Source organism: Micromys minutus (genome assembly GCF_963924665.1).
Source record: "Micromys minutus genome assembly, chromosome: 5".
Lineage (NCBI taxonomy): Eukaryota > Metazoa > Chordata > Mammalia > Rodentia > Muridae > Micromys > Micromys minutus.
In genome coordinates, this window is record NC_137974.1 from 4,050,757 (window position 1) to 4,077,508 (window position 26,752).

The 26,752-nt window shown below is 41.4% G+C and overlaps 1 protein-coding gene across 1 annotated transcript in view; it reads left to right on the top strand.

Moving 5' to 3' along the window:
- Window positions 1-25,765, top strand: part of EPSTI1 (epithelial stromal interaction 1) — a gene marked incomplete at its 5' end in the record, with an annotated part of 96,576 nt that extends 70,811 nt beyond the window's left edge. Inside the window, 3 exons of the mRNA XM_080917057.1 lie at window positions 7,357-7,430; window positions 18,569-18,668; window positions 25,628-25,765. Coding sequence (XP_080773183.1) covers window positions 7,357-7,430; window positions 18,569-18,668; window positions 25,628-25,636 — 183 coding nt within the window. The 3' untranslated portion in view covers window positions 25,637-25,765. The remainder of the gene's footprint in view (window positions 1-7,356; window positions 7,431-18,568; window positions 18,669-25,627) is intronic.
- Window positions 25,766-26,752: the final 987 nt, after the last annotated feature.

Below are 26,752 nucleotides of genomic sequence, written 5' to 3' on the forward strand. Positions count from 1 at the left end.
GATTTTTTAAGCCCACCTCCTGTTACTGCGCCCTATGCAGATTGCTTCCTTGCCCCAGGCTGTGCTGCCTTTGACGTTGCTGGTATTTGCCTCGCCTTGTGACACTTTGTTAGGATCAAAAGAGAGGAACCACGTCAAGGGTTGATCCTAATGCCTGGCACACACTAAGCCTGATAATGTGACCCAGTGTGATAAGTGTTGAGTCAGGAAGAAAATACAGGGTGTATCTCTGGGTGGGGAATCTTCTGAATAGTTGTTTTTCTTTATACTTTTTGCATCTTCTGCGTTATCTGTAGTAATCAAACCTATAGCAAAAGAGGGGGCTTTGTTTTTCTTTTTCTTTCTCTCTCTTATTATAAAAGAGAGAGCTGGTAGTTGATGTGAAATGTTTCTAGGTGAAAGATAGAGAACAGTGAAATGAAAGATGGTGGAACTGGACCCTGTTAATATTGACACTAAAGATGGTGCTCAGAGGCACTAGTTAAGGGGGACTTGCTCACTGTCACTTTCTGTAAGCGTTCTTACTGTATCATTTACTTGACTCCCATTTCGCCCCTCAATGCTCATCTCCTACGTGCTTGGGCACCTCTTTCTTCCCTGGATCCTTTCAATCTTTTCTTGCCATTCTTGCTGGTCAAGGTCACCTTTGTCCTTCAGCTGAGGTGCCCTTTCTGGTAGGGAACCTCGGAACCAGGCCCCTTGAGACTCTTCCCATCCCCTGAGTCTTTTGCAGCAAACATTCGAAGGCAACCCTTCTTTTCCCGTCCAGCCCTCAGCCCTTCTTCCCTGTGCTTGGCCTCCAGTTGAGCTGAGAGGACATCCTCTCCTGGGAGAAATCCATCCCACCAGGCGCCGGCACCGGAATGTTTACATGAAGCAGTCAGGCTGAACCGTGTCTGTACATGCCACAGTTGGAATCGGACATGATTTCAAAACCGCCCTATCTTCCTTGTCAATTAGCACACTCAGGAGCTGCTTTGGGGTCGGCCTTTTGCAATAGTCTCATCCGGTCTCAAAGCTTTCCCAGCTTTGCACACACCTGGGCGTGGACGTGGACGTGGTACTAGGGACCCTTTGACAGCGCAGGATAAATGGAGGCACAGAGCTGGGCTTATCTCTATCAGGACGTGCCTGTGCTGCTCTAAGTCTCTCTGTACACTGGGCTCCCGGTACTAATCCCTGGACTTGTATAGCAGTTCTCCAGCACACCGTGATCCCACCCCTGACTCCAGCACACCGTACTCCCACTCCCTGACTCCAGCACACCGTGCTCCCACTCCCTGACTCCAGCACACCCTGCTCTTACCGCCTGACTCCAGCACACCGTGCTCCCACCCCCTGACTCCAGCATACCGTGCTCCCACCGCCTGACTCCAGCACACCGTGCTCCCACTCCCTGACTCCAGCACACCGTGCTCCCACCCCCTGACTCCAGCACACCGTGCTCCCACCGCCTGACTCCAGCACACCGTGCTCCCACCGCCTGACTCCAGCACACCGTGCTCCCACTCCCTGACTCCAGCATACCGTGCTCCCACTGCCTGACTCCAGCACACCGTGCTCCCACTCCCTGACTCCAGCACACCGTGCTCCCACCCCCTGACTCCAGCACACCGTGCTCCCACCCCCTGACTCCAGCACACCGTGCTCCCACCCCCTGACTCCAGCACACCGTGCTCCCACCCCCTGACTCCAGCACATCGTGCTCCCACCGCCTGACTGCAGCACACCGTGCTCCCACCGCCTGACTCAAGTACACCGTACTCCTGTGCCCTGACTCCAGCATACCGTGCTCCCACTCCCTGACTCCAGCATACCGTACTCCTGTGCCCTGACTACAGCACACCGTGCTCCCACTCCCTGACTCCAGCACACCGTGCTCCCACCCCCTGACTCCAGCACACCGAGCTCCCACTCCCTGACTCCAGCACACCGTGCTCCCACCCCCTGACTCCAGCACACCGTACTTCTACCCCCTGACTCCAGCACACTGTGCTCCCACTCCCTGACTCCAGCACACCGTGCTCCCACTCCCTGACTCCAGCACACCGTGCTCCCACCCTCTGACTTAGCCCGATGGGCCATTGTTTGCAATGATTTCCTCACAGGCAATAGGCTACCAGACCAGTACCTTTCCACTCTTGACCTCTCAAGGTGGTGTCTCCCCATTTCCGGGAAGTGCCCTCTTTGCCTGGAACTTTCCGTGAAGAAGATCCAATCCAGCTCTTCTCTTTGGAGAGCTTTTATGGTTATTCTTAAAAGTATTAAATATCCATTTCTCATGTTTGCTTTTCTTGCTTTGTCTTTCTGTGTTATCTTTTGCGCTTATGTTCAGCAGTGCCTTTCTTTTTGCTTTGTTTCATGTTTCCCCTCCCCCCGGGTCTACTTTCATTTTAAGGCCATTTCCTTCAGGGAGGAGCTGCTTATGAGGCATGTTGACGCATGCTCGGCGGCTGCCAGTTTAGCAGAACAAATTAATGAGTTGAAATGATTTTTCTTGGTACCAAAGACAAACGGGCCTCTCTTTGGAATACCCTGTGCTGATGATTGGAAAATAACCCTGACAGCAGCGGTACCAGCCACCCCTCCCCCTCCTGCCATCTGGAGCTGTGTTCTAACATGGCCATGGCTCATCAGCGCCCCGCCCCCACTTCCCGGCAGGCCGCTCCTCTCCCCATCTTTGCCCCTGCAGGAAGATGGACATGACAGCATCATTCCTGCTCCCTTTCTTCTCCCTTGCAGTGCTAAGCTTCCTAGTACTCATTTCTTGTATGGTTACCTCTAAAGGTGGAAAACTGTACCCATTAGGATCTTTTCCACTTACTTGCTTATTTTAATGTATTTTAATTAAAGCGGAATTACATCTTTAAACTAAGGGAAAAAAACTAAAAAAAAAAGCAGAAGTGGCCTGCTTTCTTACGAATTCCCACATTGGCATAAGGAGATAAAGTGTGTGTGTTAGATGGTAAAGCTGGAAGTGTGTCAGATGTTAGAGCCTCCTTTCCCTACCTACCATCCACGTTCCCTACAAATAGCAATGAGCACACTTGCTTTCTTCTCCGAGATATTTTAAGTATGATATATGAAAGTGTTCCAAAGTTGAAAATGGGGAAGCTAGAGAGATGGCTCAGTCGGTTAGAGTGCTTGTCGATCTTGCAGAGGATGTGGGTTCAATTCTCTGGTTGCTCACAGCTATCTGTAACTCCAGTTCCAAGGACTCCTGCACATTTTTCTGACTACCACAGGCACCAGATACATACATTGTGTATGTGTGTGTGTGTGTGTGTGCGTGTGTGTATGTGTGTGTGTACATATACATGCATGCAGATGCTCATGCAAATAAAATCTAAAAATTTAAACATTAAAATGGTTACTTGTATATAGTTTCTATTTTTATGTATGAATATTAAGAAAGCTGCTCTAGGCTTTTGTTTTATTTTTGTGTTTTATATATGTATGTGTTGTATGTGTGTGTGTATGAATGAATATGTAGTATGTGTGTCTATGTACATAGATATCCACATGTGTATACACTCACATACCTGCAGTATGTGTATATGTGAGTATGCATGTGGGCAGCCAGAATTTGATGGTGATTCTTCCCTGATCACTTTAATATTTTAATTACTTGAGGTGGGTCTCTCACTGAACTCAGGAGCCACCACTGCCCTGGGCTTTCGGATGATGAGATTACAGGTGGGCTACTATGTCTACCCAGCTTTCATAGGAATTCCATGCTTCCATGGTAAGGGCTTTATTTCCCCCTCCCTCAATCTCTGCTCTGCCCTCCCCCAGCTATATTTTATTCTCTGAAACTGTTTCATAGAACTCCATTATATGGACAATTCACCTTATTTATTGCTCTTCATTGATAGACATTAAGATTTGCTCAGTTTTGGACACAGCTGGAAACATCTGTGTTCACATCCTATTCATCCTCAAACCCTTCTACAGAGGACAGGTACATTTTATTTCTTGGTGATTACTGGTATATTGTGCCCCCAAAATACATACATACATGCATACATACATGAATAAATAAATAAATGTTGGTCTACCAGAGTGAATGTCCCTGGTTCTCTGTCTGACGTTTCTGAGTTCTGTCAATATGGCAGAAACATTTTGTCTCATTGTGTTGATTCCCATTTCTCTGAGTGAAGATGAGAATAGCTTTGAGCTGACAGAGAGCCCCGACTTTTTCTGTACCTCGTCTATCCTTAGCCATCACCTTCTCATGGTGCTGCCCTTTGCTTATCGGTTGATGCAGCTCTTCTGTGTTTTTCTCAGGTCTCTCCCTAAACCAGTCATCAAGCCCCAGTGCTTCAGATCACTTCTCACATCCTCTGCGTGCAACTGGGCTGCGTATTCTTCTCGCCTGGCCACACGCTCCCTCTAGAAAAGGAACTGTGGTAGAGCAAGGGGCTCATCTGTCCCATGTGACACAGGGGACCCGTCAAATCCGTCTGAGTCCAGCTTGCCTCAGTGCCCTCAAATAGTTCGTTGGATGAATGAACAGAACACATCAAATTAGCTCATAAGTGTTCATTTGTTTCCATTTTACTTATTTTAAGCCCAGCTTATGGTATTTCATCAAAATAGGAACTATAGATCTCCAGTCAGCTGAATGTATCTCCTTACATGCCTTTCTTTGCTATGTTTACAAACGTACCCATACCTTCTCTGAAACTGTTTGTCATTTCGTGTTTTAGGGCTAAAATCTTAGACTTCTATACAGTTTATTTGTATTTATAAAGTGATGGATCTAGTTCTGATTGTTCAGTCTTCAGTCCCTCACCTTTCATTGGATAGGCACAGCACAAGTCTACCATGGCCACATTTCCACACGCATCAGGTCTCTTGCCAGACATGAGTTGTTTAAATCCCCAAGTTTCAAGATACATTTTAAGGTCAGGTAGATCTTGGTAGATCTAGGTCTTTTACTTTTTTAAAAAAATTTTGTGGCTATGGTTATAGTCTTGGATTTCCCCCTAATAAGTTCTGTAATCATTTTGCTTATATCTGGTCTCCTTCTTCTTATTTCTGGCATAAACAGATAATACAAGACCTTTTTTTCAACACTGTAAGTTTATGAGAACAAGAACAACAGCAGCTAAAGCAGATGAGGGGAAAGACATCATATCTATATATTTACTAAGATGAGATTCAACCCAGAATCTCACACATGTGAGGGTCACACTTTGAGATTCTTAGCAAAAAATTTGTAGCTGGAGAGTAGGTGACAAGTGACAACTGAAAGAGCAAAACAGAAGGCGGAGCTCAGGTGGAAGAAGCCAGACACAAACTGAATAAAGCTCAGGATGCGGGGGCACGTGGGGCCTCCAGGGGCTGTAGTTAGACGCTGAGTGATACAATGCCAAGTGGTCACCTGAGATCAGAGACACAAGTGACCCCAGGCAGACTCAGCAGGTTGCATTTATATATTTATAGATATGTATACAACAAGGGCAATTGGAGAACTTAAGAATGGGAGCAAGGGAGCTGTCAGAGGAAAGGGATGCGGGTGGGGGTGGGGCCGGGGGTGGGGGCAGGTTGGAGTGAATAATGAAGGGAGAAGTGATGTGGGTACATTGTAATTACAATTTTAAAATTGTAAACAAAGCTAAAACAAGAGGATGGATTGGAAACTTTAATGAGGAAGTGCAGGAGCAGGGATTCTCAGAGTGGGAGAGAAGGGTTTAAGAACAGGAGTGGGGCTATACGAAGGGGGGGAGATAGGAAATAAAGGAAATGTAAGCAGTATTCATGAGTAGAATATGAATGCTTATTTCAGGGATAATTCAAACAGTAGACATGGACACAAGAGTTGGAATGGGTTCAGAGATAAAGGAAGGGGTGCAGAGACAAAGGAAGGGGCAACAGCCAGTGGGTTTTAGACTAAGCCTGGGAAGTGTAAGTAAATGCTTCTGATACTTTGACTTGTGTTTTGAAACAGGTCTTAATAGGTAGCCTAGACTAACCTCAAACTTAGTCTTAGGCCACAACCTGAGGACTGATGGCACACAGCCTTGTGCCACTATCCCTTGCAGAAGGAGAAGGATAATGTTCAGGGGCTGAGCCACCCACATAGCATATCCATGGCCCTGGCTTTGGTCCCCAGGAAAAGATGTGATTAAAAGAAATAGAGACTGTATGCCATTGTGGAAAAGTGAGAACTCCAGCACTGGGTTTGGTTCTTGGGAAGTGTTAAATGGGCAAATATGCATAATTTTGTAAAACAAAAAAAAAAAATCTCAATTTTCACTTACTAGCATTGTGTTAAGTCTGGGAATGAACCAATGTTCTGTAGAGTCTGGAAAGTGACAAATTTAAAGTACAATGTATAAGAAACAAGTGGTTTTGTTTTGTTTTCTTTGAACGAAGTTTAAAAGAAAACGTCAGTATGAATTTTCAGTTTATTTTAGACTTTTCACCTGGAAATGTGGTGGTTCTAAAACACCAGTCCTGAGCAAGACCATTCATTGGTATGCATTCATCAGGGCAGGATAGGATAGCACCCACCAGAAAATTCTCTTTAGCTCAAGGGCTGGCTTATATGTGGGCCTAGCAGTTTTCTTCTTCTGCTTTTGTCTGTCTTTGAGAATAAGATTAAAACTTGGTTTGCCTGGAGGAAGATGGTGGGTATGCAGGGAACCTGGCACTTAGATCTCCCTGTGGTATAAGACCATAATGGAGTGCCTGTGTCTGTAATAAGTTAATACTTCCAAGAAGACAATCAAATGTTAGAGACTAGAGACTCACGGCTATATTGTGTGGTTGAAACCAAGAACCTAGGGAACTTAAAGTTCTGGTAGCAGGAGAAATGACTTAAAAAAATAGGTGTAACTGCTCAATATTAGGGGAAAACTTTTTCTCTGGTAAAGGCTAAGAACTTTACCAACAGAATTACACTGCAAAATTGAGTTCAGTATTTACTTTGAAGTTGCATTGGATTTTTACTAGGAATGAAAGGTTACAAAAATACTAAGAAATGGTATTGTGTGATATTCTGGAAGGAACTAATTTGATTTGTTTTTCTCTGTAAGACACAGATGAGTTTGAGTCACATTGTGTTTTTCTTCTCTGCATTTTGTACATCTTGGTCTAATGTCTAGGCCACGCACACTGGCTTTTTAATCTGATGATTTTATACTCACGGTTTTCTGTTAGACGTAGGTTGCAATTATTTTTGCTCCCTACTTATTGAAGGAAAATAATTTCATGTCCAAACAGATTTTAAATAGAAGTTTCAAAAGTGAAATGTTGTACCAGCTAAGGTTAAATGTGTAATTGATTCGGGTGCCTTCTGTACAACCGTGTTAATTGAAAACCATATCTTAAAACTTTTATTGTTCCTAGAATAAATTACGGGAAACTAAAGGACAGCACCAGGAGGAAGAAAGAGCCCAAATCCATCAAGTTGAGCACAGAAGGTATAACCAGCCAATAAAATGAGCATCCTTGGTAAAAATCAATTACTTACAAAGTTGTGCAGCATTTTGCGAAAACATTAGAGCAACGGTAAATAATGCTCTGGACTCCAAATCACCCCTGAATCTTTCTTACCACAGTACAGTGTGTGTGATATGCCAATTGCAGCGTGTCTATACATACATCCACCTGTAGACATACGTGTGTCCATGCATACAGAATACCCACACTTCCTGGATTAAGAACACTCGGGCTCATGTGAGAAGGCTGAGTCATGGGGTTGGAGAGATGGGTCACCCGTTAAGAGCACTTCTGTGCTTAAAGAAGACCCAAGTTCAATTCTCACTGTTCAAATCCAGTGACTCAGTGTAACACCTGTTCCAGGAACTCTGTCCCTTCACTGGCTTCCATGGGTACCTGTACTTGTGTGATCATGCATGCACTGGCTTAAGGAAAGAAGGCTAAACCACACTTTCTATTTATCTAGGCTGCCATTTTGTCCCCTTTCCATGAAGTAGAGCATCACATCCCTCTGAGGCTACATGCTACTGTTTGTAAGTGACCTTGAAGTTAGTGGATTCATACCCCAGTGCTTGGCAAACACTTGAGGGGAAGAAAACTCATTAAAGACATTTTATGTTGACTAATATATTAGGATAAAGGAAAAACTCAAGATAGAAGAAGTAAATAATTTTTAATAGATTGAGTACTCCTTTTTTTCTAGAGTATCATGTAATTACAATGTTTTTCCTTCCCTTTCCTCCCCCCAGAATCTCCCTATACTTCTTGTTCTCTTTCAAATTTATACTCTCTTTCTCATTAATAGTTATTATACCTACATATATATGTATGTTTATAATATGTATGTATTATATATGTGTGTGTAATGCAGGATACATACACACACACACACACATACACACACACACACACACACACACACACCTCCTAAATCTAACCTGCACAGTTGTATGTTACCTGTATGTATGTTTTTAGGGCTCACCATTGGGTATTAGATAACCAAACATTTGGCACACTCTTTCCTTGGAAGACTGTTTCTTCCAATCTCAGTATCCCTTGGTTGCTTATAGTTCTTTGTGTAGGGTAGAGGCCACTTGGGCCTTTCCCCATGCACGTTGGCATACCTATTGGAATCATCCTTAGTCAGTTCATGTTTGGATGGTCACATTAGTGAGACTTTATGGGTGTAGCTTCTGACATGACATGGGTAGCCTACACAATCTCACAACAAACACACTCATGTCAGTGTAAGTATTTTGAGACTTGACATAAATGTTGGAATTTTGTTAGTAATATTATATAGACTGTCTCTATTATGATAAGTTCTTCCTAGGAGGTACCTGGGTAGAATATCTTCTAAGATACAGATGTAAGGGCTTTCATGATTTAAGGAAGCATATTCTTTTTGCAAGTGGATGACTTAGGTATTCAACTTACCCCTCACTGAAGTGTGGGTTTTATTTAATTTTATTTGCTTATTTGTATGTTTAAGGATATTTTTCCTGCACATATATCTGTGCATTATGTAGATGTTCAATACCAAAAGGGCATTGAATCCCCTGGGACTGGAGTTACAGATGGTTATGAGGACCTTATGGATGGTAGAACTCAAACCAGGTTCCTCTGAAAAAACAGCTAGGGCTCTTGACTGCTGTGCCATCTCTCCAGCCTCATGGGGTTTATTTGTAAATGATTTTATTTGCACACGGCAGACTTTGAAGGATGCATAATGGATGTTCCAGTTTTGAGGGTTCTGCTAATTGCTGGTGGGTGCTGGTGTCTTCTGAGTAGCCTATGCTGCTTCTGTGGTTCTCACAAAGTACTTTTGAAATGGTAAATGAGAGTTTATATGTTTTACTCTGATTTAGGAAAATATCAAACCCTTACAACATTTGTCAGATAATTTTGTAAGATAAACTGAGGCAAGGAAGGGCCCTCATTGTTGCTTATAAACCAGGACCTGAATTATTTAGTTATTTTTATTGGTTTTGTTCACTTTCTCTTTAAAAGATTTTTGGTTAGAAACGTACAGATATTGTTTTTATAGATACAGTAGCTAATACTAGTAGCCAATTATTTCTCTATATCAATTATATTAAAAAGCCTTAAGCATCTTAAGGATAGGATTGTGTCATGTTGATAGTCCTATTGCTAATAAATTGACTTTTTATGAGTGTCAACTAAAAGTACATGCTATTTGGTTAGAGGTGGAAAGGGTTGTTTTATTTGTTATAGGAATATTGGCTATCATTCTTTAAATTTGCTATTTATACTGAAAAATACATAAATATTGGTAGGACTGTTTATTTTCTATACTTGTTTTCTATCTTATTGATTTTGGTGGCACATAGATCCAAATTAAACCCACCAGGAAATCTCTCTGGATAATAAACTCTGGTAATCAACATTGAAACAACTAATCAAGCCTTTAAACACATATTTTATGTTCTTGATCAATTTTTGAAAAGAACTTGCATTTGTATTGCCTTTAAAGTTTATAGAGTATATTCCCATGGTATTCTGAGAGACACATCCAATAGCCTCTTAATGAACAGAAATAATGGTGTCTCTTCTAGGAGCAACAACAGTAGCTCTGTAGTGTCTGTATAGGGTATACCACTTAGGCACACCCTGTGGACATAAGTTCACCAGAGTTCAAAAGGCAAAACGCTTTCTCCTGGTTAGAAGTTACATACAAGAGCATCCAACCTTGAATTTATGAAAGAAAATTTGTGCGACTCAGTGCAAACTTTTCAATGAGTCCTTCAATGAGCACACACCTGCACCTGCATCTGTACCTGCACCTGCACCTGCATCTGTACCTGTACTAGCACCTGCATCTGTACCTGCACCTGCACCTGCATCTGTACCTGCACCTGCACCTGCATCTGTACCTGCACCTGCACCTGCATCTGTACCTGCACCTGCACCTGCATCTGTACCTGCACCTGCACCTGCACCTGCATGACCATTTGAACAAAAGAAGCACAGAAAGCTGACAAAGCAGTGGTTCAAAGGCTCAAATCTGTCTGGACTGTAATACGAAGGAAAGCATGAACCCTACTGATTTATAGAAACTCAAGCCATCTCTAAGTGATAGTTTTTCATCCAAGTTAACCCACTGAAAAAAACCCAGAGCACAAGTTCTGTAGCAAGAAAATGCATGCAGCCTCAAACTAGTAAAAAAAAAATGTAGCAGGAACCATTCCTCCCTAATTGGATTCATGTTAGAGTTAGAGAGAAACTAGCTGTGCATTGCCTTTGCTTGACCCATTTTGCAGTGGACAAGCCAGCTGAGGATCTTCCTAAAGTATCCGGGAGAGCTCAGTCTTCTTTCCTCTTTGTTGCAGTAAATATTAAAATAGTTCTATTGTTGTTGGCACCATGGTCTCACTCTAATGCAGAGCTGCGCACACCTAGACACTATAATCCACAAGCTGCACTCTCTATCCGGCCACCTTCCCAGGCCAGTCACTCTGCCCTCTCTATCCGGCCACCTTCCCAGGCCAGTCACTCTGCCCTCTCTACTCGGCCACCTTCCCAGGCCAGTCACTCTGCCCTCTCTACTCGGCCACCTTCCCAGGCCAGTCACTCTGCCCTCTCTAGCTGCTTTTGTCCTGGGTGGCCTACGACCGCCCCAGCGTGTTGTTTTCACACACTGTCTTCACACACTGGTAAAACATTACTCCACAATCATTAACATATCAATCAGGTTTATTTGCTAAATTCTCAATCCATAATCCCTCTACACAATAAGCTTACAACCAGTTGACAAAAATATAAGCTGCCCACCTGGATAAGATAAAATGACCCATAGAAACCCTTAGAAATAATCATAACAACCTCATCTATCTGGAGATGAACTGAGAGACACGTCCACATCTGTTTTCATGTTGCCTCCACCTCAATCTTCCTTTCTCCACTTCCTCTCTCTTTACCAGAACTCTGTCTTCTCCCACTCTCTACTGTCCAATCATGTACCACCTTGACATCAACCTATACCTCTTAGCTGAGTTTGTGAGTAAACCTTGACTTATGAAAAGCCAGTCAGAGCTGCTGATATTGGGCTGTGTGTATTTTGTATACCGTATCAGTAGGCTTTTTCATAACACAGCTTCTGTCCACAGTGGTAGATATAGGGAACATGTACCTAAAAGTCTCATTCATTCAATGAGTACATTATAAGGTCACATTCTGCCAAGACACATGTTCCTTAATAAGGTCACTGTCCTAGGCAATGGGGCAAACCAGAAAAAACAAACATCAAAACAAAAAACAAACAAACCAAAGAAACCAACCAAACAAACAAACAAAAACCCAGCCCCTGCCACATACAAATTACCTCCTGGGAGACAGAAAGAAAAGTCAACAGCTAAACAGTAAGACTTTTCCAAATTGTGGTGAATACCATGAGGATGATAATGATATCAGAGAGTGAGAAGCTGGAGGAAAGGGTGAACAAAGCACCCCCCCCCACACACACACACAGCTCAGTGTGAACTACTCTGGGTAAAGAACCAGGTATACAGGGCTCAGAGGTAGAGACACTACTAGAATGGCCTCAGGTTGTCAGCAAGACACAGTGCAAAGGCTCTGTTGTGGAAATGAGGGTGGACTTTGAATCCCAAAGTTAAAATTATGCTGGATAAAGATTAGAATATGGAGCCAACAGGAGAGGTGGGAACAATGAAATATGAGATTGTATAAGACTCTTTTTGCCTAGAGAGAAGCAAACCATGGGAGAGCTTTCAGCACAAGAAAGGTGTCTATGTCTCTGTTCAGTTGCTGTGAAGAGACACCATGACCACAGCAACTTTTGGTTTTCTTTTAATCTTTTTTATTGTATATTTTATATATTTACATTTCAAATGTTATCTCCTTTCTCCCCTCTCCATCCACCTCCTACTGCCCTTGCTTCCAAAATGATGCTCCCACTCTTAAGCACCCACTCCTACCTCATCACCCTACCATTTCCCTACATTGGGGAAATGAGCCTTCATAGGACCAAAGGCCTCTCCTCCTATTAATGCCAGGCAATGCCATCCTCTGCTGTATACGCAGCTGGAGTCATGGGTCTCTCCATGTGTGCTCATTGCTTGATGTTTGTGCTTGTGCTCACTCTGATGGTTAGCTGCAAGCATCCTCATCTATATCAGTAAGGCTCTGGCAGAACCTCTGATGAAGCATTCCTATCAGGCTCCTGTCATCAACCACTTTTTGGTATCAACAATAGTTTGGTGGCTGCATATAGGATGAATCTATATGATTCGTCTCTGGGTCGTCTCTGGGATGACCTTTTCTTCAATCCCAACTCTACTTTTTGTCTCTGTATTCTCTCCTTTGGGTATTTTGTTTTCCCTTCTAAGAAGGACTCAAGCATCCACATTTTGGTCTTTTTTCTTTTTGAGCTTCATATGGTCTGTAAATTGTTTTTTGGGTATTCCGAGATTTTGGTATTAGGTCTTCTGTGAAAGTGGGATGAAATTCTGCACTAAACCCATTTAGTCCTGGGATTTTTTTTAAATGACTGATTTTTATTTCCTTAGTGATTACAGGACTATTTAGATGATTTATCTGATTCTGATTTAACTTTGGCACCTGGTATCTATCTAGAAAATTGTCCATTTCCTCCAGATTTTCCAGTTTTGTATACTAAGATTTTGTAGTAGGATCTGATAAATATTTTTTAATTTCCTCAGTTTCTGTTGTTATGTCTCCCCTTTCATTTCTGATTTTGTTAATTTGGACACTCTCTGTGCCCTCTGGTTTGTCTGGCTAAGGATTGATCTATCTTGCTGATATTCTCAGAGAACCAGCTCCTGGTTTTGTTGGTTCTTTGTATAGTTCTTTTTGTCTCTACGTGGTTGATTTTTGGCCCTGAGTTTGATTATTTCCTGCCCTCTACTCCTCTTGGGTGTATTTGTTTCTTTTTGTTGTAGATCTTTCAGGTGTGCTATCAAGCTGTTAGTGTATGTTCTTTCCAGTTTCTTTTTGGAGGCACTCAGAGCTATGAGTTTTCCTCTTAGCACTGCTTTCATTGTGTCCCATAAGTTTGGGTATGCTGTGCCTTCATTTTCATTAAATTCTTAAAAATCTTTAATTTTTTTATTCTGTTCTTGACCAAGTTGTCACTGAGTAGTGTGTTGTTCAGCATCCCTGTGTATGTGGCCTTTCTGTTGTTTTTGCTGTTATTGAAGACTAGCCTTAGTCCATGGTGGTCTGATAGGATGCCTGGGATGATTTTAATTTTCTTGTATCTGGTGAGGCCTGCTTTGTGACCAAGTACATGGTTAATTTTGTAGAACATGCATTAAGGTGCTGAGAAAAGGGTATATTCTTTTGTTTTAGGATGAAATTTTCTATAGATATCTGAAAAATACATTTGGCTCATAACTTCTGCTAGTTTCACTGTGTCTCTGTTTAGTTTCTGTTTCCATTGATGAGAGTAGGGTGTTGAAGTTTTTCACCATTATTGTGTGTTGTGCAATGTATACTTTGAGCTTTAGTAAAGTCTCTTTTATGAATGTTGGTGGGATTACATTTGGAGCATTGATGCTCAGGACTGAGATTTCATCTTGATAAATTTTTTATTTGATGAGTAAAAACTGTCCTTCCTTATCTTTTTTGATAATTTTTGGTTCAAAGTTAGCTTTATTTGACATTAGGATGGCTACTCCAGCTTGTTTCTTGAGACTATTTGCTTGGGAAATTTTTTTCCAGTTTTTTACTCTGAGGTAGTGTTTGTCTTTGCCATGAGATGAGTTTCTAGTATGTAGCAAAATGCTGTGTCCTGTTTACATATCCAGTCTATTAGTCTATGTCATTTTTGGGGGGAATTGAGTCTATTGATGTTAAGAGATATTAAGGAGTAGTGATTGTTCTTTCTAGTTATTTTTGTTGTTATAGATAAAATTATGTTTGTGTACTTATCTTGTGGGTTTGTTGCAAGATTACTTTTTTGCTTTTTCTATAGTGTAGTTTCCCTCCTTGTGTTGGGGTTTTTCATCTATTATCCTATGTAGGCCTGGATCTATGGAAAGAGATTGTATGAATTTGTTTTTATCATGAACTCTCTTAGTTTCTCCATTTATGGCAATTGAGAGTTTTCTTTTTCTTTCTTTTTAACTTGAACATCTTTATTTTAAAAAAACAAAGATAAATGTACAGTTTTTAAGCATTTTTGCATAAAATTATATGAATACATTTTTGTCAGTACTTGATTTTTTTAAAGTTTGATTGTATGCATTAAAATCTTACTAGTTACAATTAACATAAAGTACATGTAAAACAAGATGTAACCTGGAAATAGTCAAAGTTTCCTTGGTGTCTAAAAATTAAGCACAGTGGTTTTTCATTTTCTTTTTTCTTCTTCTTTTTTTTTTGGCCTTTGTTTTTCTTCATATAGTCTGTGAGTTGGCAATTGAGAATTTTGATGGATATAGTAACCTGGGCTGGCATTTGGGCTGGCTGGCATTGCTTAGTGTCTGCATGATATCTGTCCAGGATCTTCTAGCTTACACAGGCACTGTTGAGAAATCTGGTGTAATTCTGATGTGGTCTGCCTTTATATGCTATTTGTCCTTTTTCCCTTACTGCTTTTATTATTTTTTCTTTGTTTTGTGCATTTGTTGTTTTGACTATCATGTGACAGGAGAAATTTCTTTTCTGGTCCAATCTATTTGGAGTTCTGTAGGCTTCTATTCATGAGCATTTCTTTCTTTAGGTTAGGGAAGTTTTCTTCTCTAATTTTGTTGGAGATATTTACTTGCCCTTTAAATTGGGAATCTTTGTTCTCTTCTACACCTATTATCCCTAGGTTTGGTCTTCTCATTGTGTCCTGGATTTTCTGAATGTTTTCAGTTTGGAGATTTTTGATTTTTGCATTTTTTGTCAGTATTTTGTGTCAATGTTTTCTATGCTATCTTCTGTACCTGAGATTCTTTTGTAAATCTCTTGTATTCTGTTGCTGATGCTTGTATCTACTACAGCTCCTGATCTCTTTTCTGGGTTTTCTATCTCCAGGGTTGTCTCTCTTTGTAATTTTTTTTATTGTTTTTATTTCAAATTTTAGAACCTTGATGGTTTTGTTCAATTCCTTCACCTTTTTGGTTCTGTTTTTCTGCGACTCTTTAAGGAATTTTTATGTTTCTTTTAAGGCTTTCAACTTGTTTACATGTGTTCTCTATATTTCTTTAAGGAAGTTATTTATGTCCTTCTTAAAGTCCTTTATCATCATCATGAGATGTGATTTTAAATAAAAAATTTGCTTTTCTGGTGTGTTGTGATATCCTGTATTGCTGTGGTGGAAAAACTGGGTTCTGATGGTGCCATGTTGTCATGGTTCTATTGCTTAGGTTCTTGCACGTGCTTCTTGTCATCTTGTTATCTGTGAGGTTACTTGGTCCTTCTATCTTGACTGGATCTTGTCCCTCCTGAGGGCCTGTCAGCCTGTGATCTTGGGAGTGAGAGCACCCCTGGGAGACCAGCTCTCTCCAGACAAGTTTTGAGTCTGGAGAGCTATGGGACAGCCTTAGCTCTGGGCACAGATGCAGACATAAAAGTTCCTGTGCCAGGCCACCCTGTGGCTTTCATGATCAGTGCACTCCTGGTGGGTTTCTTCTTAGACTGTCAGTAGAGTGAAATTGGGATCCCACCTGTGGGCTTAGGAGTGAGCACTCCTGGGAGACCAGCTCCCTGCAGGCAGGTTTTGGGTCTGGAGGACTGTGGCACAGTCCCAGCTCTGTGCACAGCGACTTTTGTTAAGGAAAGCATTTATTGGGACTGGCTTACAGTTTGAGAGGTTTAGTCCATTGTCATCACAGCAGGAATAAGGATGACATGCAAACAGACATGGTTCTGGAGAAGTATTTGAGAGCTACGTCCTTAACTGAAAGCAGAGAGGGACCATTGAGCTTTTCATGGGCCTTTAAACCCTCAAAGCTCACCCCCCAGTAACACACTTCCTCCAACAAGGTCATACCTCTTAATTCTTTCAAATAATGCCAATATCGGTATGACTAAGCATTTAAATATATGAGCCTACAGGGCTATTCTTATTTAAACCACCACTGAAGGCAAGATGACTTTTCTAACTCCAGAGAATGAGGGTTTGTGAGATGAAGAATGAATGACAGGGTGGGGGTTGGGGGTGGAGACAGTGACCCAGAGAATTGGTACTGATGGAACTGGAATGAGGCCATGGCATGAGTGAACTGGGGATGTGTTCATCAGTAAGATCATTGTGACTTCTAATGACTTGTATGTGGTAAAAGGGGCTCCCGGGAGATGGAGAGAAAGCATTCTCTGACGAAAAGCCTAGATAAAGGGTTTGGGGAGGTAGTTCAGCCCTAATGTGCTTGCTGTGCAATTGTGAAAACCTACGTTTGGATTCTCAGCATCTGTGTCAAATGCTAGATCCATCTTTGGCCCCAATGATTTGGTGTAAAGGGGACAGAGACAGTTAGATGAACCACAGGGGCATGCCAGCTAGCTAGTCTAGCCAAATTGAGCAGCCCGAAGTTCTGTGCAAGACACTGTCCTAAAAAAAAAAAAAAAAAAAAAAAAAAAAATAGAGACATTGAAGACAAGCACCCAGTGCTGACCTCTGACCTCTGGTCTCCACACATGTGTATACATACAAGCATGCACACACACACATTAGTATTTAAGGCTGACATTTACTAAGATTCTTCAGATTGGGAGCAGTGACTCCAGTGAGCCAGGCTGTGGCATTTGCATAGGCTTCTAGGGTGAGAGCAGGAAGCTGAGATGCAGCCACTGTCTAAGGGGAACTGACTTTAGAGCAGCAGCATGTCAGCACTGACAGAGGACATCCTGGCTAGCCCCGAGTGAGCACAACCTACGCGACTGGGCTACCCAGCCATTGTTTCCTTATAATCCCGTCTCAGAGAGACCCAATCTGCCTTCCACAGCTGAAAAGAAGGCTAATGAGCTCAGTCCCCACATTTCCCTTCCTTCCACAGTGTGGGCTGAATAGCTCTATATGCTAGGCATTGTTTCTGCCCCAAGAACATTCTAGTCTTCTGTGTTACTCATTGCCCCCATCTCAAATCAGCCATGCACAGTGACTTAGAGGATGGCTTTGAAATGCCCGTAAGACAACTTATTTAGGAGAACAATGAATTGTTATCCAGGTAGCCGTCTGTAGAAATAATCAGCCCATCACGTCTGTGAGTCTATTTATGGCTTCAACAAACTGAATCAAAATACTCAGGAAAGATAAAGATGCTGTGTCTGTAGCTACTGTGTTGCGGTAATTTTTCTGCGTGGTTCCTTAAAGACTAAATCTTTTACCCTTTATGCAGCACTGACACCGTATTAGATATTATAAGTAATCCGCAGAGCGTTTAAATCAGGAAGCTCTGTGAGGTGTGGTAGTGCTGTGCCATTTTACAGAAGAGATGCGAGCATCAACATCCTTTGGTACCCACAGGCAGCCCTGAAGTCAACCACTCATGGATACTGAGTGAGAACTTGTTAGAGCATCACTGGGCTGGCAGCCCTTATCCTGACCTCTGTGAAAATAATTGTCTTATTAATTCAGATTTAATTTTTGAACTCCGTGGCTGCAAGCATGACAGAACATCAGAGAAAGGTGTACTTACTCTGCCTTTTGAAACTTCAACTTCTTTTCTCTCCTCACAGCCTGCTCCTTTTCCTTCTGTCTTCCTCCCATGTGACTCTCTTCTGGATGACTGACAGTCCAGTAGTTTTAGCCACTCTCTGTCTCGCAGGGGCACTGCCACAGAGCTCCTCTCCCCACATCCCCATTTAGCTCTTTCCGGTTCTTCCATCTCTCTTGGCCTCTGTCTCATTCCTCGGGTGATCAGAGCACTGGCTAAGATGATGGAGAGTTTAGCAAGTGAAACTCTCATGCTGAAAATTGATGCCCTTTTGGCTGGAGCCACTCCTGAACCAGCCTCACAAAGGGACTGTTACCAGAGCCCATATGTCACTAGACAGACATCTATAGCTGTCCTCAGAGCTGAGGGGAAGTAGTAACCCCCACACCGGTTTGTGCAGCATATTTGGTTCTCAAAAATCTTTTAGCTCTGCAGCAGGCTTGCTACTTATTCACATTTTTTTTATTGTTCTAAAGGGTAAATAATGCTTTTCTGGACCGACTCCAAGGCAAAAGTCAACCAGGTGGCCTCGAGCAGTCTGGAGGCTGTTGGAATATGAATAGTACCGACAGCTGGGTGAGTTTTCTTTTCTTTAAAAAGAATATCTTTCCAAGTCAAAAAAACAAAATGAAACAAAATTTGGATTTAAAAGTATATTGTGAATTCTCCTATCATCATCATCATCATCATCACCATCATCATCATCATCATTGTGTGCTATGATGTGCAACCAAAGTAATTAATATAAATTCAACAGGGACGAGAGGGTGGAGGTAAGGGAGAGGAAAGGAAAAGGGGGAGAAACAGAGAGAGGAGGAAAGAGAAGAGGGGGAAGAAGGATTTCACTTTGGACCAGTTTAAAAAATAATAAAATAAAAGACACCTGCTTTTTGTTCTTAGCATGTGCCTGACCCAGAAAGCTTTTGATCACCTTTTGCCCAGACCCAAAACAAAAACAAATGAACATTTTCTCCCCAAGGAAATTTGAAGAGTGAAATGTGGTTATAAAAACACTCAGCATTCTTCTCTAGTAATGGGTCCTCCCTGTGAAACTAACACATCAAAGAAACTAGGATTTAACTTTTCACTACAATATGATTTAAAAAACCTATAGCCAAAGGTACTTTTGGAAGATGAAATGTTCTTATATATTTCTTTGGGAAGAAAAACTCTTGCAACCCTACGTGTTTAATGTGTTTTTGTGTGCAATATATTCTTGAACCAACAACCAGACCTTAAAATGTGTGTGACTACAATGTGTGCAGAGTCAGAACTAATCACAGTGTGTTTTACAGTTTAATTAAATCCTGAGTGATTGAGAACTTAAAAGTAGTTTGTGTGTGTGTGTGTGTGTATAGACATATATGCATGTATATTTGAAGTTAGGAGATCCACTAATTTTTTTTTAAATCATCAAAATCTCACAAAATACTCAAATGCTGGACTGGTGAGGTGGCTCAATGGATAAAGGTATTTGTCAGTGGCCCTGCTAACCTGGGTTTGAGCCCTGGGGCCCACCTGGGGGAAGGAAAGAGTGTTCTCCACAAGCCATTGGCTGACCTCTACATGCACACTGTGATGGGCTCTACCTCCAAATAAATAAATATGATAAAACACCCACACAGAGCATCAAGTGCCTTTTAATCTGGAAACTACAAAAGAAATAAGCAGAAGCTCGCTGTGGATAATTCACCATATTAGCAATCTTCTAGGCATGGCCCCCCAGAAGGCAGCTAGAAACTAAACTTGATAGTTATTATTAAAATATCCATGATGAAGATAACTGACCATAAGCACATTTGTAACGAAAGTATCTTGGATGTGTCTATTTCATCAACAATGGATATTGATCCGCTCTGCTATGACATTCAGGATCTGGACACATGAAAGAGAGTGGACACTTAGACACCGAGCCTCTGTGTTGTATGAGGCAATATACACATCGCCAGTTCACTCAGGAGAATGTGTGAGTAGGAGTCAGAAGAAAACATACTTGGAGATCAATTTTTGTTCAGGACTAAATTGATCATTGGCTTTCCATTTCTTCACTACTTAACAGCTTCTGACATCTAGGAAGCTCCTGGAGGAGTACCTAGGATCCAGGGGAAGACGGGACTGAGCGAAGAGACTGACTCTTGGCAGGCAACCCAGCTCCCCAGTGACTATTGGTGAACTTTGGAGAGTGGGTTACAAATTATTTCTGAGACTCAAAAGACCAAAGAGAAGAGCACTGTACTCTTATGACATCTGGTGACAATAATTGGGTCAATATTTTTATAGAACAGGCACATCAAAAATCTAAGAATTGGCTCCTTTCTCATTGGGAAGAGCCACCAGTGAGGACTTCCTCTGACTCCTCTCTTGATCTCTGCTCACGTACAGCATCTGCCTCACTGAATTATAGACCATTCCCTCTTTCACCGTATGAAACACTTTGTTCTGCTAATACCTGAATTAGCAACCAGTCCATCAAAGTAGAAAATTCCACCCGTGAAACATGAACAAACAGTCTATGGATAATTTGTTGTCTATGACTCAATTTCTTCATTTTTGAATGGCCACCTCTTCCTGGCTCAGGCTGGTGTAGAACTCCTAATCATCCTGTGTTGTCTCAGTGTGTTTAGGATTACAAGTATACACACCTTCGTGTCTGCCTCTATTTTTTATGCAAGCTCACCCTACCAGTGGGGTTTTGTTTGTCTCTTACGGTCTTTTTGTTGACAATGTCACAGTGGGAGCAATCCATGACTACTTTCCAATTTTTAACTCTGGCTCTCAGAACTTGTGGAGGTGAATCTTTTTCCCCTTTTGAAATAGTTTCTTTGCAGGCTGCCAGGACACTTTGCCACTGTGAGATTCTGGATATCTCAGAGGCCATTTCTTTTTACTATCCTTTCCTTGATTTCTCTGTACCACAGGGAAGACGCATCCTTGCCTTTGTTTCATGTCTACCTTGGTGGCCTTGTCCTGTCTGAAGATATTAAGTACTTTCTACATGTTTACTACATTTCTATTCTCAATCTAATCCTTTTCCTCTAGATTTGCACATCTAGTTGTGTCTCCTAGGATATATAATGGGCATTTCAATCTCCATGCCTACAACTGTCTTAGGGTTTCTATTCCTGCACAAGCATCATGACCAAGAAGCAAGTTGGAGAAGAAAGGGTTTATTTAGCTCACACTTCCACATTGCTGTTTATCACCAATAGAAGTCAGAACTGGAACTCAAGCTGATAAGGAAGCTGGAGCTGATGCAGAGACTATGGAGGGATGTTGCTGACTAGCTTGCTTCCCATGGTTTGCTCAGCTTGATTTCTTATAGAACCCAGGTCTACCCGCCCAGGGATGGCTCCACCCACAATGGGCTGGGCCCTCCCCCCTTGATCACCAGTTGAGAAAATGTCTTACAGCTAGATCACTGAGGCTCCTTTCTAGTGGTACCTCCAGCTTGTGTCAAACTGGATACATACAATACAACTTATCTTTAAATATAAGGAGCCCAATCATTTCCAATACCTCTCCTGCAATCCTCCTCTGTCTAGCTTCCCCCATTGTGTTTCCACATCCTGACAGTCATTACCTGCATTGTTTTCTTATGTATACAGTTGCATGTCTGGAAACTGTTCTCAGCAGGAGAGCAACAGAGGTTATCTCTTGTTCATTTTCTCTTTAAAACCCTCCATAGGTTCATAGAAGTCCCTCTGTCACTTGGAGTAAGAACTTAGATCCTTTGCATGGTCTCACAGGGTGCTACTTGAGGTAGACTCTGTTTCACCTGGTGGCTTTTTCCTGTCATGGCTCCCTCTATCTGCATCCACATCCTTGTGGCCTCTTCATCTTAGGGCCTTTATACATCTTCTCCCTTTATATACTTCTTTCAAGCAGCTGTGTCATTTCTTTTCCTCAAAGAGCGTTCCTGAATTTCAACATCTTAATGGATTACCTTGGCTGTTCTCATTGTGCCCTTCCCACAGCCCACTTTGTTTTCCCACAACACTCTTCCTGTTGTCTTCTACCATGCTTTTCTCACACGTCATTGTAGACATTTGGCTGACTGCTTTCAACCCCTGTGAACACATGGGTCTCTTGGATTGCTTCGTTTGCTGCTATACCCCAAACAAGAAGCCATGACTTGAACTTCCCGCACACCCAAGAGAGCAAGTTGTTGAGATCTGACGTTATGAGCACAACAAAAGATTTAGGCAAACACTTTGGTATAGAAAAATGAATAGGTACTGAGTTTAAGATAGCTGCGTGGGAAGCATTTGCCAACATGAGAATGAGCTGGAATAATGAACAAAACTGAGTCACAGTGGAAGATAGTCAAGGGGCTGCAGAGAGGGCTCAGTTAAGCCTGCTTGTTGCATAATCAAGAGAGCCAGTTTCCAGTACCCAATTAAAAAAAAGAAAAGCTGGGCTTCCCCAAAGTACACAAAGCATAAATGTGTATGGAATGCTCATCCCCAAATGGGACATCTACATCTAAAGATCAGGGATGAAAAGACTGGAACAGCCAGAGGACCAGGAAGACTGTGATGAAGACAGTTTCTTCTGGACATGATAGGATGCCACACCCATGAATTCCCAACACTATGATTACCGACACAAGTTCTGTGTGAGGTCACATCAGCCAGCAGTCCAGCACAGAGGGTGAAGGGCGCATGCGGTGCTAACCCTGTTGAAGAGCTACAGAGAGTTGGCTTCTGAGGAACAGGAAGTCAGTTCTCCTCCCAGACAAGTCCCTAGATCGGTAAAGCCATGTATTCACAGGCAGTGCTAATTAACTCCATGGTGTGTGTGTGTGTGTGTGTGTGTGTGTGTGTGTGTGTGTGTGTGTGTGTGTTGAAGGACATGGGGGAAAGTTGGAAAGGCAGTAGTAGATATAATGAAAATACATTATAGTTATGCATGTAATTATCCAAAACATACAAAAGGACTTTCATTCATAAACATACATTTTTTAGAAATACCATGAAAATTTTACAGACCTTTAAAATTATAATCTCATTAATTTGTATCTATCCCACAATTACAAGCCTGATGTTCCGGTTCATTCTTCTGTGGCTGTGATAAATGCCATGACCAAAAACAACTGGGGAAGGATATAGTTTATTTCATCTTAAAGGTTACAGTCTATCATGAAGGAATTTAAGGCAGGTAACCAAGACAGGAAACAAAGCAGAGATCATAATTTGCTTCCCCAGATTTTTTTTCCTTAGACAGTCTAGGCCCACCTGCCTAGGGATGGTATTACCCTCAGTGGACTGGGTCCCCTGACACCTATTAGTGATCAAGAAAATGTTCCACAGACATGCCCACTGAGATGACACAATTTTCATCTTAACCTCCTTCTTCCTAAGTATGTCAGGTGACAACTGACTGTCTGATACATGAATTATCACAAAACAAACTACAAGTAAAAATCTACCAAAATGATATATTTCATAAATTCTATATGGTCATTTATGCAAATACAGAGAAAGCATTTGATAAACTTGAGCGCTCATTTGTAGCCAAAACTTTTTATCAAAGAAAGACTAGAAGGGAAGTTTCTTTATTTAATAATAAGGTCAGAGCTGCATAATAAAAATTCATCAAACCCTTTTCATTAAATTATATATAAGTATTGACAAAAAAGTCTATAAATTGCATAATGTATGATGGTGACCATCTACATAATCCCAAGGAATATGTATTTATATTAGAATAAGTAAAGGCCCACCAATATTGACATATATAAGATCAAGATATAAAACCTATATTCATTTATATACATTTATAGCAAAACAAAAACCAATGAACAATCAACAAAAAAATCCCAAAATATTTTATTAAAAATGTGAGAAGTTTTCAGAGAATTGTAAAACATTTCAGAAAGACACTAGGGAGAGAAGGGAATCAACAATGGGTGAGTTGTAGTTTGTTGGTGGATAGGAATGAGTTCCCAATCCATGGACAGGGTCAACTGATTGTCACCAAAGCAAAGAACTGAGGAGATTGAAGATACAGACATTTGCACAAGGACTTAGTGTAGGGTGGCTGACAGTTGGTATCAGCAGCTCGAGCATCTGTGGGATTTTGATTGAGTCAGAGAAGTGGTTGGTGAACCCATCTCTGGAAGAAGTGAACTCCACGGCAGATGCTTCTGCAACTACTGATTATAATCTGAAGCTAGAGCTTCCTGACACCATCTATGAAAACAGGCTCCGGGGGATTCAAGCTTGTAAAGAGAAAAAAAAAAACCCATTTTAAATTTCAGAAAAAAATTAAAGATGTTATTTAAAAAATTAGGAAAGGATTTTATATGACCCAAAATATCAACCAGAAAGGAAAAACAACATCAAAGTTTAAAATATCTTTTTCTCAAAGAAACCAAATCCAGAGTCAGAAGAAAGTGCTAGAAACTAGACTTTTATTCTGGTTTATATATATAAATACTAAACAGAGTAAGTTAGCATATAGGTTATATTATAAATGGGTCATTTATCTGGACGTGATTGAATGGCAACCGAGTTCCCTAAGGGATGTGAGAGGACAGCTGTCTATACCCCTGATAATGGGGCTGGGAGGAAACCAGGGACCAATAGGAAGCCCAAGGCAGAGGAAAAAAGAAGGCGGAAAATTTGATAAAATCTTTGGAAAGAGTAGTTTCTTGGAGTGTCATGTAGATTCTTGGGCAGAAGAGCCCTAATAAGTGTATGTTGAAATGTCAGACAGGATTAATCATTATTTCTTAAGCACTTTAAAAATTTTTTAAAATCGTTTGATATTGTTCACATATACAGTTATTCAACAATTTTAAATGACATATGTTTAAAACACGTTTTTATTTTGTAAAATTCCATACTAGTTTTCATGAGGTAGCCAGTGTTGAACATGTTGAAAGTCACTCTAAATTATATTTTCAGTTACAATAGCAGTCAAGACTTTATGGATGCTAACATATCTCTAAATGCCTTGTCTTCAGGGACAGACCGTTAAAGACTTGACATGGCCTCTTGAGTTTCCTAGAGGGGTAACGAGTGAACAGTTGTTTCTATCTCAAGTGCAGTGTGGTCCAGTATTGTGCAGGCTGGTCCTATGAACGCAGCAGAGACAGAAGCTCCCTTGTCCATTCATCAACCCTGAGAACTCTCTAGAAGTCACCTTCCTGGTGAATAATCCAGCATGACTCTACTTAATACATTCCATTCCAATCCCCCTGCCTCACACTCTGTCCTTACTATGCTTGTAGAGTTGCCAGCATTTATGAACTCTAATATTCGTGACCCATGTTGGCCTGATTCTAAGAGCTCAGCCACTAAGGATGTCATTGGATAAGAAATTACCTTCTCAGCAAAGACTGTGCAGTGAATTAAATGTATTATGACTTTAAAATTAAGCTCATCTCACCAGGACCTCAGTCATTCAAAAACATAAAAAGGTTTCTTTACCCTGCTGCACTGAGACAGTCTACAGGAATTCCATTTTGGATTGTACATGCTCTGGATTTAGTTTTGCTGTTTGTGTTAATGTATGTTTTCTTTTTATTTCAGGGTATATGAGAAGTAGTCCCTTCCATCTGGCCTTCATCAGCTGACCTTTGAAAACCCTCCCGAGATGTGCTTTCTTAATGCAGTTCTGTTAGGCATCTGCCTTATTTTCTTAGTTTCAACTGCCTACCCACTCAACGGAGCTGTTGTGGGTGGCCAGTTTCCCTTTGTCATTAGTGATGTATAGACTCTCAGGTGATTGACTCCTGTTTAACTTCTACTGCTAGAAAAATGTTACCTTATTTTCCCTAATTTTCCCTGCCTTTTATTAAATGGATAAATATAGCAATGTTAGTAAAGTAGTAAAAGGGAATCAATCACGTGACACTCAGGGTAGTAAGAACTTAGATGCTGTAACTTTGTGTCTCTCTAACGGACTGATTTTTTTCTTCACTAATTCTTACAGCAGGTTTAGGGATACTTTGGCATCTTTTAAAATTTCTACTTTTTAAAATCTAGGGTACAAATGTGACCAAAAAACAATTTCTTATACTTTTATAGACAAATTTATAAATAAATTCTGAATTACTACCTCTATATTAATGGGTCTTTTAAACACAAAGATATCTATTGATAAATTGGGAATGTCACATAATACATTCCAACCACCCTTACTTCCTAGTCCTTGCAGATCTACCAACTATCCTTGTGACCTACTCTCAAAAAATAAAAAAAATAAAGCAAAGTTCAATTTGTGTTGTCTATATAGTCACTGGAGCATGGTCAAACTCCCGGTGGCCAGCCCCTTAAAGAAAGGTAAGTCCTCTCCCATTCTCCCCACCCGGTAGCCCTCTGTCTTGAAGAGCTACACTTCAGCATCCTTATCACAATTTCTTAGAGTTCTCTTTGATGCCTTCCTGTCTAGGTTAATATATATGGTGGGGGAGGTTATCACAGAAGCCTTCTGTGTCTTTTTTTCCCAACTGTGAGTCTACAGCCATCAATACCACTGTAGAAGAAGCTTCCTTACCCTTTACAGTCAGCAGGAGCATAGATCATGAACCTCCACATGGCCTCTGACATTAGCACGTCAGCATGGTCTCCGGTAGCAAGCAATACAGCCACAGACACCGGCCTGGTTCCTGGTGGCAGCCTGGCCCATGGACAGCAACATGGCTACAGGCAACA